This window comes from Vanacampus margaritifer, chromosome 7, assembly GCF_051991255.1.
Source record: "Vanacampus margaritifer isolate UIUO_Vmar chromosome 7, RoL_Vmar_1.0, whole genome shotgun sequence".
Taxonomy (NCBI): domain Eukaryota; kingdom Metazoa; phylum Chordata; class Actinopteri; order Syngnathiformes; family Syngnathidae; genus Vanacampus; species Vanacampus margaritifer.
The window spans coordinates 14,074,683-14,091,205 of NC_135438.1; the positions used below are offsets into that span (position 1 = coordinate 14,074,683).

The window sequence follows — 16,523 nt, forward strand, 5'->3', positions numbered from 1 at the left end:
CAGCCTAATACTGACACCTGGTGGCTAAAACTACACCAACAACTACAAATAATTTGCTCTGCCTCATTCAGCAAAGTACAGTTAGTAGCCATAATGAAGTTTGCTAGTTTGAGTTTGTGAACTCACAAATACCGCGAGAATACATCTTGCAAGAGCAAGGTTAGCAAATGTCAGCAACTTTAAACAAAATTAATGAGGAATCATGGATAACGTTTTCCTGATGTCATGTAAATGATGAAACAACTGCAAGGTAGGTTGCCATATGAAAAGTTAATGGTCGAACATAGCTAACATTGTTTTGTAATGTTCAAGGACAAAAAGAATCAATGACGTAACTAACGAGCATTATTTTCAACAGAGCCCTGTGGTTAAGGGACCATCATAATATACACAATACTGTACATGGCATGTCTTTGCTGTTAAGCAGTTGAACACAGATTTGTATACGTAAAAATAAATACTAGTATTTAATACACGTAATTTTCGACGGATAAGATTGAGACCAATGTTTTTTTGCATTAGCACTGTAGTTTTAAGTTCAGTTTTTTAAAATCATTTAAAGCGTACTGTAAACAAACTTTTGTGTCACCATAAAATACAGGTAATCTTAAAACTGCAATCTTGTGATGAAAAAGCCACATTTCCGTTCCCTACTGTGGCACCAACGCACTTTGCAGAGAACCGATGAATAACACTTCTACAACACAGATAATTTGTCATTTAGATTCACATATTTGATAAGAACAGCTTTGTCTGCAAAACACTGACGTGACACGTGACCTTTGGTCATATGACGGAACATAACTTTCAAGATTTTTTAAAAGCAGTTTTTTCCCAATTTTTATATATCTTTTTTAAGGTGTAAGGTAAAATGTTGGCTAAACAACTAGAATACTGCTGCCTGATTATTTTTGTCTTTCAAATATATTTCACCCTTGTAATCACTCAGTTTTTGCACCATATGTGCGAATGAATTATGTATCCAAAAATAACATTGCAATTTTGACACTTCCACTATAGCATCCTGTCTTTTTAATGCAATGTACATTCTCTCATTTCATTGTTCAAAAGGTAGTGTGTCATAGGTCATGACATATTTGATTATTTCCTGAAGTTAATGTGCACCAGGTAACGTGCAATGGATTACACCTTCGCATTTTATCCAAAAACAGACATTTTTTTAATACAGTACATTTACTTAAGCATTGTGTACTTCTGTATTTTCAGTATTTCCATAGTCAAATTACCACTACTACTAAAACAAAAATCTGTATTTAAAGTAAGTATACATACTGCTATGGCTTATGACCATATTGCATAAATATTGTTTTTACTGCATTAAGACTAAATAATTAGAACTAGCTGTGTGCGTCAATAAATAAATAAATATGGAATGACAATTGAGCAAATATATTTTAAAGTGACTGTATGTAGAGATTGTTGCCATCTAGTGGTGAACTAATAGAATGCAATGGCCTAAATTTGAAACACATGCATTTTGAAGCACGTGCACTACGGTGCCTCTAAGAGACCACACTGAGCGAACCTACCACCGATTACTACATTTGCTAAGTTTGCCTCCTTTGGGTATTCGTAGCAGAAAGATGGCAGCAAAACATAAGCCATCTGTAAGGTGAGGCGCGACCCATATAATATAATTAGCGATTACTGGACTAAAGATTATATAGATATTTTTTTAAATGCACGTTGATGTGATTGAACAAATATTTTTCCATACTGTTGAAATTAATAGTGTTTTTTTTTTAAAATGAATTAATATAGATATTTCTTCACAATGTTTCTTAAAAACACAAAATATCCATATTTGTGTTAAATTCAGTTGTGTTGAGACTTGCAAAATCCAGTCACGACTTTTTTTTTGTGGCGATGTTCAGTCTTAAAGATGGAAAAGAAACAAAAAAGACATGCAGCATGTTAAACCATTAAATATAGCTCCAAAATCTTTGCAAATTGTCAAGGGGGTCAAATTATGCGTTAAATATATAATTTTTGTCAGTCAGTCAAAATGAGTCACCACCAAGTGAGTTTAATATTTAATACGTGTTATCAACACATGTGTAGCATTTCCTATCGATGCAGGCAGTTTGTAATTGACAGTGTGAATGAAATTGTGAAAAGATGTCCGTCCAGTTCAGCGTGACCCTCAACTAGCAAATAATTATAGAAAATGGATGGATGGAATTCAGAGTAATGTGTGAGCTCTTTGTATTTATGTAATAAAGATTAATTGGGCCCTCGTTCCCCATCCACTCATTAACACACACTGATGACCTCTGTGATATTTTGTTTATGTATTTTGTTTCAACACCAGTTTTGCAAACACATGACACTTTTCCTAATTTCCCAACTTTTTAGAAAGTTTGCCACATAAACTGGTGGCCAGCTAAAACTTTCTAAAGAGCTGTAATTTGAGTCAGCGGCTCTTTTCACTCAGCACAGACCTCCTACCACTCTGCAGCAACAAAGTCACAACTGTTCCCCTGAGAAGAAAATAAGGCGACTAACACGAGGACGTGTCTCCACATCTACTTGGTAAATGGACTCATTCACACTTTTGGCATTTAAAAAAAATGTCAAATGAACAAATTAGCTTTTTTGTTTCATTTATTTTCAATGATACTATTCAATCCGATAATAGCGTTTCGTTGATTGAGCAAATGATCACATCCAAACGGGCAGCCGCTGGTTCTTGAAAAAGGGGGTCCTGGCTGCTCCAATCAATAGCAGGAGCTCCTGTCAAATCTGTGCTCATCAGGTTAATGATTTGCTCGTTATCTCGTATACTTAGTACTTGAGCGTGGAGTTTGGAGTCTGCCCTCCCCTCCGATAAAACATAATAGGAGAAGCTTTGACGTTCTTTGCCTCTTTTTGGCCCCGTAGTGCCACTTCCCACACACACGGACACTTTTTGTGTGTCGTTTTCATTCATTTGGCTGCGGAGAGAACACACAATGTTAACTGTTGCTGTGTTCTTGCTTTGTGCAGCCTCCTGTGTCGCAAAGCCTGCCAGTGGTGAGTACTCTGCTTAGTATGGCTGCTCTGTTTGTGTGTTATTATTTGCAAAATTCCGTTTTGTTTTGTTTTGTTTTTTAAATGATGATGTCACTTAATTTGATGTCACTGTAATATCTTCTCATTGTTAGTGGAGATACTTCCTGTAAATAAATGCATTTATGTCTCAATTTTGTAATGACATCAAAACCTTGCTAGGATGCTCCTTGCTGGTCTTGCGAGACTTTCAATTACCTGGAGCTTTGTCTTGTTGAAATCACTCTGTGGTGTTGAAATCATATACTGACACGTCAGTCCATCCTCACTCATTACCAGACTCATATCTGACAAAGAGCTCGTCATTAATAGCACAGAAGAGAAAATGTTATCTTCTATCAGGGTGAACACACCTAGTTATATGGCCACTGATTGAATCAGCTATAGCAATGGCAGAAGACTTTCATTGTGGGATATGACAAATGAAACCAAATTTGTAAAAGCAAAGTTGCATTGTTGGGAAAAATGGGCCTAAATTTGTCGTTGAAGTATTCCTTCTTGAAGACTTTTCCCAAAGTTTACATCTTACTAAAAGCACACTACACTTAGCCTTAAAAGCTAGCAACAAAAAAAAAGTGATCTTCTCCTCCCAATATCCACATTTGTCTGCAACCCAAACTTACTCTGGATAGTAAATGTACAGGAATAAAGTTACATCTATAGACATTTGTTAATGTGCTAATCTATTTAACTGCCAGCTGCTGTATTTATTGTTCATTTGCTGTGGTGGTTGTGTTTTTTCAGGTGGTGCCGCAGGACCCCAGCTAAATAACAACCAGCTGTACAAATTCAGCTACACCACCGAGGTGCTGGTGGACAGGGCCCGGGGGTCAAAGGAGGGCAGTGCCGGTTACAAGATCTCCAGTGATGTGGACGTCAATCTAGTGTGGAGAGATCCAAGCAACAAAGATGAGCAGTTGATCCAGCTCAAGGTGGTCTCCTTGGTGTAAAAATGACGTTACCATAGCAGTTTAATTTTAATCTGATTCCATATCTGTATGCCAGATCTCCAATGCGAGAGCTGACCCATTGTCTCATCGATCTGAGAAGAAGAATGTCTTCCATGGAACCACCATTGAAAGGCTAATGGGCCAAATCAGACAGACAGCCCTGACAAAGCCTTTCTTTGTGCACCTGAGAAATGGAAAGGTACTCAAAATCAAAAACATGACATCAAAATGTAGGGCTTAAAAACTGTCGTATTCTGATTTTTGTCCCCACACAAGCCTCAATGCACTTGTTTGGGAATTTGGTTTGTGTCTCATCACCAAGCTGGGCATTTCCTTTGGCAGGCGCCTGGCACACATGACAATTTAGTGGCTGAAAACAGACTCATATTTACACCTGATGAAACCATGTCTAAGTATTGGCACAGATTGTGCAACGCAATTTGGATTACAAAGAGTCCCGGAGTTACGTTATACGCGACCAACGTGGTTTCAACTTTACGGCGCCCGTCCGTGCCTCATCCGTAGCACCTTCTTTTTCGTTAATTTCCTTCAGTAATCACGCCGTTTTAAAGTTATTTAAAGTTGTGTTGTTGTTACCTACAGCAACGGACGTCCGTAGAGCAGGTTGGTTCGCCATCAGGCGCCTCACGTTTCTGTGTTTAAGTTTGAATTGGCTCCGCTCTGCCGTTTGTCAACAATCAATGAAAGACGAAATATTAGTTCAGAGTCGCGCAAGTATGTTTTTTAAAATTACTGTACAAAGTATTTTCATGTAAATATCGATTTGAACTGTGAAATCTGACTTGAGTCGAAATTCGGGTTACATCGCCACCGTAGGAACGTAACTCCGCCGTAACTCCAGGATTCCTTGTAATTTGATTGAGGTACAGGCAGACAGATTCTGAGCTCTATGGGCATGTGTGGTGGATGCCATCGTATTTGTAGACTAATGACTGCCACGATCTCTTAAAGTGGAAGTCAACCTTAAACATTTATTGACAATGATATGCTATATGTGACCTCACTGGTCTAAACGTGACATTATGATTAATATTACATTTGTGGAATATGAGTTATGCAGCAAAATCCAGCCATTTTTGTCCATCTCAGGGGGCGGCCATTTTGCCACTTGCTGTCGACTGAAGATGACATCACAGTTACTCAGGGCTTAGGCAAGAACCAATCACAGCTCACCTGTTTTCTGAAGCTGAGCTGTGATTGGTTGTTACCTGAGACCTGAGCAACTGTGATATCATTTTCACTCAACAGCACGTAGCAAAATGGCTGTCAACCATAAATATTGTAATATTGATAAAAAAAAAACAGCTGGATTTTGCTGTTTAACTAACGCAATATTAACCAACATACCGTATTTAAACTAGTGGGGTTGCGTATTATTGCCAATAATTTTTTGGGGGTTGACTTCCGCTTTAACTTTATAACCTTATTCTCATCGTGGGCGTGTGATGATGTTGGCAGTATCAGTAAAAATATATTTAATGGACTTTATGCACTGCAACGCAATGAGCGTTTCTAGTGGAAAGGTCAGGTGGCGTAGTTATCTTAAATGTGTTACACTGACTGAAAGATAAGATACCGTAGTTAAATGTGTGATAGCTGGTCACCAAAATGCACACCAGCGATGTGCCGGTTGCAGTTTGTGAATGCGGGTGAAGGCAACCACTTAAAATGTCCTCATTCGCTCCTTCATTCTTGCCCACATAACTTTTCTGTCACAACCTGATTTTTCCTTGATTGTTTTGGACTGGTTTGTTAATTTAAGTGAAATACAATATACTATATGTCCATTCTTAAAAACTTCTAGGACATTCAGGGCGTGCGTCCATGTCACCCATTGCTTGGTGAATTCCAAACATGGCCGAGATATTGCCACAATCAGAGGAAATCTGTTTTCTATATTTAATTGAATGGGAGCAGTGAGCCAATCAGCGCAAAGCTCATTTCTGTATAGTAAATATCAGAAGATTCATGAAAATTTGGCCCGATGAAGATTGCCGAGTGTTTTTGACCAACTATAATAACTTGGAAAAGGGCATCTTGAGCATTTCCTACCCAAATACGTTGCAAACCCGATAAAAGGGTATCAAAGACTATTTTTTAAAACGACGTGGCATGGGACCTTGAACGTAACGTGACATGCAGGATGATGCACTCAACAAAGTGACTGCTTTATACCGCACACTTAATTTCACCACAGCTTTAATGTGTTGGGTTTATCAAAAAAATTGGAAAATTAAGATGAAATAGATTGAGCACCTTCTCCCCGTGGAGGTTATTTATGGGAATTTAAAGGGCCAAGAACACACACACACTCAAGCACATGACGCAAGCAGTGGATGATCTATTTCTGGTGGTCCAATCTGATGCTGCGGTCGAATGCCAAATGAATGACATGCTTATAGTGGACACTGTAGGATGATGACATTTGCTTGGCTTGTTCAGGACATGGAGCCCAACCAGAAAATATCATATTAATATGCTATATGATATTCAATGCTGAATATAAATGAGTGGAAAATATTGAAAAGTAAGCTTTTTATTAATTGTATTTCATTTTAAATGCTGGTTTTGGTGAGTACTTATCAACATTACAAGACATGAAGTTAATTTGTTGCGTGTGTACAGTGGCAAAACTCATTTGGATTTCAATGGCCTACATTTACGGGATTATAAAGTATAGATTCTGAAAAGAAACAAGGTTTTCTCTCAAACCACTTATTTATGTTTTGGACTGTAAGCTAAATTACTACCATACCTTAACTGCTGCACATGATTAAGAAACAAGAAAACTCTACGCTTCAGCCCGAACGCCCGGTTGCTACATCTGCATGTGAAATTGTTGCATTCAGTCTTCCAAATCAAATAATTCTGCTTTCTATTTGTGCTGCAGGTTAAAGCGTTTTATTCCTACTGGGGCGAGCCAGCCCTCATCAAAAACCTTAAACGAGGGGTGTCCAGTTTACTTCAGCTGCAGGTCAATACAGGAAAAGTTATTGAGGTAAAGGTTTTAATCAAACACAACATTTGATTAGATATGTATTTGATTAATTAAATAATTAATGGGAATAACTGTGTGGAAACAGAATGATGTGTCTGGAAGATGCACAGTTGCGTACAAAGCAGAAAACAACCACGTGACAAGGACAAAGTTCCTGGAGTCCTGTCAAACTGCAGAGACTGGATTCACCACACACAGCCAGGTCAGTTAGCGGACTGGACGACCATCTTCCCCGGGATTCATTCTACTGATGCTTTCCCCACCTCAGGTTTTAGGTGTGACCCGAAAATCTAGCTCCGTCACCGTGTTCACAATGGAAGACGGTTTCATCCGCTCGGCTGTGGCTGAAGAAAAACACTTGCTGATTGTCAACGCCCACCGGTCTTCGTCTGCTAAAGTTGTGTCCAGGTAAAGCGTTGAACAGAAAATTCATTACAGTATCATCGTGAAGGCACTAAAGTATATTTTGGCTTCACAGGCAAAGCTTCACCCTGGTGGGGACAGAAGCTGGACCCCTGGAGACGGCTGGAAAAGATGCGGCCGTGGTTGTCAAATCCATCGATGCCAAGATAGCAGCTGTTGGTATCAAAGCGGAGAAGATGAAAACTCGGTGCAAAACGTGTCCATCAGTGAGTGATTCTATTCTTGTATAACACTTGTGCTACCATTGTTCAACTGAAAGATAATATTAATATTTTTTTGTTTGTTATTTAGTTCAATTTGCTCATCACCTCACTTTGTCTTGTCCCTCTCAGCTCCTTGAACACTGGCAAGCTGTACAGAATAAACTAGAGCCAGGCAGCTTGTCCAAGGCCACGGCCCCTCGCAGCTTCCTGGCGCTCATCCAGAGCATCAGGAAGGCAACCAAACCCGATATCCTCAAATTGCTGAAGAGCGCCAGCAAGACATCCCTGTAAGTAGCTGGAACTCCTTTATTTCACATCACTCTCATTTAGTGACTTAACAGAATATTTGAAGTTGCGTATTCATTCAGTTGTTCTCGTTAATGTCTCATTTTAGTCCTCAAGTGGTCGATGCTGTCACTTCTTCCCAAACGACAGCATCTTTGGATGCCATGATTGAATTCCTCAACTTCACAGATGCCAAAGGTATGGTTCTGCAGGAGAGGTTCCTTTATGCCTGTGGATTCGCCTCACATCCTGATGAGAGGATGCTCCAGATGCTGCTGGTGAGTGTGTCTTTTTAAATAAATAAAGAGTCAACCCAATTTTTTTTTTTTGGACAATAATATATTCTGTGCAGCCCCACTAGTCTAAATATGATACTCTGGTTGATATTGTGTTAATGGAATATGAGTTGAGCAGCAAAATCCAGCCATTTTTATCCATCTCAGGGGGTGGCCATTTTGCCACTTGCTGTCGACTGAAGATGACATCAATGTTGCTCGGGGCTAAGGCAACAACCAATCACAGCTCACTTGTTTTCTGAAGTTAACTCATTCACTGCCATCGACGGCTATAGATGTCAAAAATTCATTTGAACTATTTCTATTAGTTTTCCACTTTTTCCACTTTTGTTAATAAGAGTATGAAAACCTAAAAAAATATTTTTTTGAACGTTTAGAACAGATATAAAATTTGTGATTAATCGTGAGTTAATTATTGAAGTCATGTGATTAATTACAATAAGAAATTTTAATTGCCTGACGCGATTTAAAAAAAGAAAAGATTAAAAATGAGGGGCGTCAGGTGATTAAAAGTTTTAATTGTAATTAATCGCAAGACTTCACTAGTTAACTCACGATTAATCACAAATTTTATATCTGTTCTTAATGTACAATAAAAAAATATAGGTTTTCACATTCTTTTCAACAACAGTGGAAAAAATATGTTAAACTAATAGAAATAGTTCAAATTAATTTTTGACGTCTATAGCCGTCAATGGCAGTGAAAGAGTTAATAATGCATCAAATTTATATAGCGCTTTTCTAGACACTTAAAGACACTTTAAAGTGGATACATATTCATGGACCACCACCAAATATTCGCACCTTCCATACACCAGTGTGATTAGCACTGGAGGCAATGTGTGTGAAGGGCCTTGCCCAAGGACACCACGACACATGACTTTGGGAGAGCATGGATCGAATAGCCAACCCTCTGGTTACTGGGCGACCGTGTCTACCCCTTAGCCACGGCCACCACAACAAGATGATGGTTTTTACCTGAGAACTGAGCAACATTGATGTCAGTCAACAAGTGGCAAAATGGCTGCCCCTTAGATGGATAAAAATGGCTTTAGACTAGTGAGGTCACATATAACAAAGAAAATAATAAATAATAATAATAATATTAGTAAATAATAATATTTTATTTATAGTTTCCGTGAGGGACTCCAGAATAAACATTATTGTCAAGTAATCTTAAATGTTGACTTCCACTTTAAATGTTGTGCTGATGCTTGTGTTTTCATGTAGGACATTTCTAAAGGAAAGATCGGCAGCACAGACATCAAGGAGTCTGTGGTGATTATTATGGGAGCCCTGGTCCACAAACTGTGTCAGAAAGGAGGATGTGACTTACCGGTGAGCTCCAAGGAAAAGTTGAAAAACTTTAGTGGTTGTATAACTTTAGGCTATTCAGAGCCTGTTTATGTTTACGACTCGGTTTAGTTCTACTGTCCAAATGATGATCTTCAAATTCTCAGACAGTCGTTGAGGTCAAGAAAATGATTCTAGAGGGGCCAGACAGCACACAGGAAGAGTCCGAGGTCCAGATGTTCCTCCTGGCTCTGAAAAACTCTTTGCTACCTGAGGCCATTCCCATCTTTACCAAATACACAGAGTCAGAAGTGGGCGCCTACAGCACCATCGCACTCGCCAGCCTGCAGAGATACGACGTCACCCTCATGACTGATGAGGTAAATAACCAGCACACAAAAAACAAAAAAAACAAACTAATATTAGATTTTAAAAAGATTGTAAACCCCCACTATCCACAAAAATTAGGGGCAAAATCATGAGTAATTGACATTTAGGATTGCATATATAAATTTTTCAATACCAAAAAGTATGATCTCAAAACACATTACCGTCTCATCTTACAGCATTACCGTTAAAAATAAATGGTTCAGAAGTAACTCAATTTTTTTTTTTAAATAAAGAAAAAAAAGCACCACAACTGAGAGGACGCTATGGAGTATAGCGTCGCTTTTATGTGAAAAACACGTATGCCCATTTTTTTTCTTGCCTGCATTCAGTTTCATCCCAAAAATGTAAAAAAAAAAAGACAAAAATGGACATTAGTGTCACATAGCAACGACGATAGGTTGGTGCTGCATATATTTCTCTGTGATTTCAGGTCAAAAAGGCAGTGAACAGAATTTACCACCAGAATCGACGGATTTATGAGAAAAACGTGCGAGCTGCCGCTGCGGATGTCATCCTCAGTAGCAAGCCCTCGTACATGGAGATCAAGAATCTCCTGTTGTCCATCGGACACCTGCCACACGAGATGAACAAATACATGTTATCGAAAGTCCAGGACATCCTCCGCTTCCACTCGCCTGCCAGGTCTGTTGTAGAACAACACAAGTAAGATCGGATGTTGCTCAGAGCAGAAAAGTCATGTGGAACTCATCTATTACAATTCCTTTCAGCAAAGTTTTGAGGCAAGTCATGCGGGATATGATTTCACACAACTATGACCGATTTTCAAAATTCGGGTCATCATCTTCATACTCGGGATTCATGGCACGTAAGTAGTTGATTTATAAGGATTCATGACTTTTCTTATAGCAATTTCCTATTGGTTATACATCGATTTTTTTCTTTAACCTTAATTTAACCAGGTTGGTCCCATTGAAATAAAATTAAAAAAATTGAAGGGAGACTTGGCCGAGCTATTTGTTTTATAACTTTGTCCATATATTTTGTATTTTCTTTAAAATCTCCAATAATATCTATAACGGGTGTCAAACTCATATTCATACTCTCTTAAACTCGAATTTGATCTAAAGTGGGCCGGACTAGTATGTCCATGGTCTAATAATGAAAAAATAACGACATGTAAAAATATTTCCTTTTTTTGTGTGAATAATTGCTCAATTAATATGTATTGATTATTTAATTAATTCTTAAATAAAAACAATTACATAATAAATTTAATTATAATTAATTAGAAAATGGATGGATGAATTGATTGCAACATAATCTGAAAATGAGTCAAAAATTATAGCATCAGATCAACCACATTTCTGAATGTCATTTAAATGGTCATCAATGTACCATACAGTGGACAAAATTAGCAACAACAGTTAATGTTAGTGGAAAAACTGCAGTATGTTTGACACCCTTGCTCTATAATAAGAGAAAAAAAATTCATACAATCCTGCAAAATTTGTACTGAAATGGTGTAATTCACTTCCCGCAGAATCTGTCGATGTCACCTCCACATACAGTTTGGACATTTTGTACTCCGGCTCTGGAATCCTGAGGAGAAGCAACATGAACATTTATGGTGCTAGTAAAGGAGCAATGCTGCACGGACTGCAGGTTTAAAAAGTCATCAATTTAGCGAAACAATAAAAGCCATATTTGGTGGTCAAAGCGTTTGACTGGTTTACTTCTGCTGCTGTGATCCAGGTTGCGATTGAGGCGCAGGGTTTGGAGTCGTTCATCGCCGCTACACCAGACGAGGGCGAGGGAGACTTGGAGTCGTTCGCTGGGATGTCGGCTCTGCTGTTTGATGTCCAGCTGAGACCTGTTACCTTCTTCAAGGGTTATAGCGACCTCATGTCCAAAATGTTCTCCATGTCTGGGGAACCCATGAATGTGGTGAAGGGTCTCATTCTGCTGACTGATCATTCTGAGGTATTCAACTACATTTATTAATACACATGGGCTAATTGGTATAAGATCAACATTGGAATTGATCTATGGAGCAAGATACCTGCCATTTGTTTCTCAAATTGTGGCTCAATTGCTTGGCGACGGAGCCCCTAACACATCTGCAACAGATTCCTTTCGCTCATTCAGTTTTACTTGTAGTTTACATAAGTGTCAGCCAAAACCTTTCTGGGATTTTAAGACGGCCAATTGACTTTGCACTTGTATTGCAAATGTGAAGGATAATTGATGACTTTGAATTAATTTGGACAGAATGTTGATAAAGGCTACTTTTGTCAATATCCCATGGAGGTCTCAGAGAAAGTGGGTCCGCGCCTAATGACGTCACAAAGTGCTCACCCGCTCGTTTTCTCAGTTTGGGAGGGGCTGGTGCTTGGAGAGCAGCATGACCTAGAATTTCTCATAGAAGGGACGAATGGAGGAAAACACCACTTCGGTTATGTTTTTGGTGAGGAATTAGCATTTTAACGTCGCTAAAATCTCCAAAAAGTAGATTTTTCATGTTACTGTCTCTTTAATAATGCCTTAAAAACACGTTAAATAATGAGGTAGAATCCTAGATAAACCCTGTAATGTATGAATTTTGGACCCAAAAACAAATCTTGGGGGGGTTCAATAATCCCCCCCCCCCCCAAAAAAAAAGAGAAGAGAATTAGTGAGGTAGAACCCAAAATAAACCCCGTAATGTATAAACTTTGGACCCAAATACAAATCTGCGATATAGTGAATCCGCGATAAGTAAAACTGCAAAGTAGCAAGGAACCGCTGTATTATCTGATGTGTATGGTTTGGTATCTAGTGCGCATGCATTAGCACAGTGGTTCTCAACCGCGGTCTCCCACGACCAACACAGTTGTTTCAAACGATCAGCTAATCAACAAGCTCTGCATAAAGCCTGATAACGATCCTCAGCTGTGCTGGCTGAGGAGACATGGAAAACAGGCTGGATAGGGGTACTCAAGGACCGGGGCTGAAAACCAGTGCATTTGAATCTAGTGCACACGCATTAGCATCTGGTGTGCATGTGTGAGCATCTGGTGAGGATGTGTTAGCATCTGATGCTCACGCATTAGCAAAGATCTGGTGCACGTCTTAGGAGTTGTGCGGACACGTTAGTACAAATGTGGACAATCTCGGTCCTCGAGGGCAGGAGTCCTGCAGGTTTTGGAGGTTTTTCACTTCCAACACAAGCTGATTCCAATCAACAGGATCATTATCAGGCTTATGCAGAGCTTGGTGATAAGCTGATCATATATCAGCTGTGTTGGAGAAGGGCAACATGCAAAGCCTGCTGGACTTCGGCCCTCGATGCCCACCTCTGCGTTAGCATCTGGTGTGGCTGCATTAGAATCTGGTGCGCACGCATTAGCATCTGGTGAGGATGTGTTATTATTAGCCAATAGCGGGTATGGATGTGTTAAGATTTGGTGCGCACAGGACTTCATTTTTAATTGCTATATTATCTTCAAGAAAATAGTTATAAAAGCTCAGAAAAATATTTTATGGCCATCCTTTTGCTTATTATTTTTCTTTTCACTTGTAGGTCATTCAGCTGCAGTCAGGTCTGAAGGCAAGTGCAGAGTTCCAAGGAGGATTAGCCATCGACATCTCTGGTGGCATGGAGATCAGTTTGTGGTACAGGGAGTCCAAAACCAGCGTAAATAACAGGTAAAGTCCAGAAAACGTGCAACAAAAAAGTCCAAAGTCAAAGCAATGCCTTTACATGATGATAACGTACTGTGGATAGTTCACAACCTCGCATGCATAATCTGTGGTATGTTTGTTAACAACTGCACGGAACACCTCTGGATACCTCCGTGGCAATTCTTGGAAAAATAACCTTTATGGTAGTTTCAGACGTTCCAGCCATGTCACGGCGCCTCAAATAGACGCGTGTTGATGTTGGAGTCATGTGAACTTTAAAGGCTCTATAAGTGTTGTCTGATTCACTTGTTCCACTTGACATGTTGGAAGTCATCCAGTATTGTGCTTCACACCTATCTCGCTTTGAGGGTTCGCATGGAACGTGACGTCAGTCCTGTCTGGCTCGCTATTTTAGAACGTAATACACGACAGCGGGGCGCAGCTATCGGATGTCTTTGGTGGGATTTGGCGGTGTGCGTAGTGCCACTGAATTGCAAATGTGCTGTGCCGAAATCACTGTATATTTGAACGTAATAGTTGTGTAAGTAGAGGGTTATTTATGAGACGTGCAGATGTCAACAAATAGTTTTGTGCACTATGTTGGGGTGGATGCCTACAAAAAGCGGAGGTTTTCGTTTGTGTTCAAGAACAGAGCTTGTCACAGCAAAAGGGGACTTGACCTGTGTGTGCAAGCGAATGGCAGAGGCAGGTGAATGGATCAACATAACTGTGCCTCTTTCACCCTGATAATAGACTGACGGCCTATCTATAGACACAGAACAAACCACACACACGCATCTTTGCCAGGGCATGCCCCCGTGGCCAAAGTTACAGACAGGTGGATTTTTCAATGGAGTCCGATGCATGTTGGAGAGGCAAACAAAAAAGGGGCATGCACGCATATCACAGGCAGCCTTTTTGTAGCTTATACCTCGTCATGATCAGTTCTGGTATTCTGCGGTGTAATTTTGCGATGTAGCACTCACCGTTGCAATGGAACACTGCCGAGCGAGACAAAGGATTCAGCTGAGAGACAATTCTAAACTACTGAGCAGTCAAGACCGTGGAAACTGCTCATGCCTTTAACTCAGTGACTTACATTATCATCATTTTTGGTATAAAAAAATATGGATTTTTATGTCGATCACAATTAAAATTGCAATCATTCAAATTATTGTTAATTTGATCAGCCATTTTAAAATTTAGCTTCAGTTTTAGTCCAGTTTCAATCATTTTGTTGATGATGGGAAACTTTAAAAAATTGACGAAAGTGGGTTTTCGTCCGTCAATGTAATCGTCAATCTGTCAATGACGGATGTCCCATTCTGTTGACGGATTGACAAATGATGGACGCTCATTTTGCTGGGCAATCGATGAATGAAAATATTGACGCGTTGACGATGTTGGAAGTGTGTCCCGACTATTGCCGAATGCCGAATGATGAACGCTCAAAATTCATTGATGATGCGCCCACCTGTGCATTTTGAGTTATGTTTTCTTCTGGGCCCCACGTCATCACAAAGCATCAATGTAGAATGCAGATGACATACTTTTCACCAATCCTTCCTCTGCGGTGCGTTGCAGGGGAGCGTTAGTGGTCTCTGGTAATGTTACAGTCGACATGGACTTCATGAGCGCCGGATTGGAGGTCAGCTTTGAAACCGAGGCCTCCCTCGACTTCATCACGACTGTCCAGTTCTCCGAGTATCCTTTCCTGGTGTGCATGCAGATGGACAAAGGCACCTTTCCCGTCAGGTACGACAGAATCCCCAATCAATCAACTCAAAGAAATCTAACATCCCGATCATACTTTTCAGCGAGAACATCAAGAAACACGAGAGCCTGTCATCAGGGAAAAGCGTAGCGTCGCAAAAGAGCAGAAAGCTGCTCATCCCCGGCTCGGAATTCCCGCTCCACCAGGAAAACTCAAACATGTGCAAGAAAGTTTTTGACTCCAGCTCATAGAGGAGACACCACTAACTCCCAGGAGGAAACGTTCATGTTTGGGGCATTTTATATTTCCCCTCTGTGAGGTTTTGGTGCATTTCAGCAAGTACACATCCCACCTCAGCATTAGGCCATGAAACACCCAAAGAGACAAATGTGGTGAATGTGTGTTGCTTTTTGTTAAACAACATGCAATGTTTACATTCCTGTGAGTATTTAAGTAATCTGACATTTTGTTTGGGATTTCTTGTGTTGTCTTGTTATGGCTTTATTTGAAAATATATTTATGTTGGGCATATAACAGTGCAGTGTGAAAAGGGGTTGGACGTAATTTTTTTCATCAATCCCACCAAAAATCTTATTTGAATAAGTAGGTAATTGGAAATTACTTTCTTTTAAATATAGTTGGATGAAAATAAACATACACTGGAAACTCTATGTCTGTTGACATACGGTATATTGGGGGGGGGGGAAATCATCAGTACACTCATTAAAATCTTGCCTAGTGTACAGTACTGTTTGCACATCCACACTTCAGTTGGCCCACAAATGCATTTTTTTTGTAGTACGTTAAAGCAAGGCATTAAATATAAGATACACACTCGTCGATCCAGGTGAGGAAATACATTTGTTTTTCTATCCTAACTGTGCCTGACATCAGAGCTCCAGTTGGCATCCAAAACCAACAACTGGGCCTTGATGCGGATTCTTCCAAAAGCACGGAGAGCAGCTGGGGGCAAAGCGGTGTCTGCCAGTCTCGTTGCGGCCATGGCGACCAAGTAAACACAGCAGCAAACGCTCAGGTTAAACTTAAGCCTCGGCCGGGTGATGTTTCAGTGTCACCACAAAGCTAAATTAGCATTTTGGCAAGACGGCACATGTGCTCTTCTGCCGCTGCCATAAATCTGGATGATTGCTCTTAACACGCACTATGATTTTTTTTTTTTTATCCTTTCGAATGTTCAGTTGCATTAACATAGATAAACCTAGTACATACATATAGATTTTGTATTTAATATTACATTGG

At 39.8% G+C, this 16,523-nt stretch overlaps 1 protein-coding gene across 2 annotated transcripts; it reads left to right on the top strand.

Moving 5' to 3' along the window:
* Nucleotides 1-132: 132 nt before the first annotated feature.
* On the top strand, nucleotides 133-15,934 carry mttp (microsomal triglyceride transfer protein). 2 transcript variants are annotated; one of them, XM_077571691.1, is made up of 20 exons: nucleotides 133-250; nucleotides 2,456-2,553; nucleotides 3,007-3,033; nucleotides 3,814-4,001; nucleotides 4,075-4,218; nucleotides 6,931-7,038; nucleotides 7,124-7,240; nucleotides 7,307-7,446; nucleotides 7,517-7,667; nucleotides 7,794-7,951; nucleotides 8,059-8,227; nucleotides 9,476-9,583; nucleotides 9,706-9,918; nucleotides 10,359-10,570; nucleotides 10,657-10,754; nucleotides 11,430-11,551; nucleotides 11,642-11,869; nucleotides 13,449-13,573; nucleotides 15,134-15,304; nucleotides 15,367-15,934. In XM_077571691.1, exons 5-20 carry the CDS (start codon nucleotides 4,156-4,158, stop codon nucleotides 15,512-15,514), a joined length of 2,331 nt encoding a protein of 776 aa, XP_077427817.1. In that variant the 5' UTR covers nucleotides 133-250; nucleotides 2,456-2,553; nucleotides 3,007-3,033; nucleotides 3,814-4,001; nucleotides 4,075-4,155; the 3' UTR covers nucleotides 15,515-15,934. The 2 variants fall into 2 exon arrangements, with proteins under 2 accessions (XP_077427817.1, XP_077427816.1); XM_077571690.1 differs by lacking the exons at nucleotides 133-250; nucleotides 2,456-2,553 and having other exon boundaries at nucleotides 2,874-3,033.
* Nucleotides 15,935-16,523: the final 589 nt, after the last annotated feature.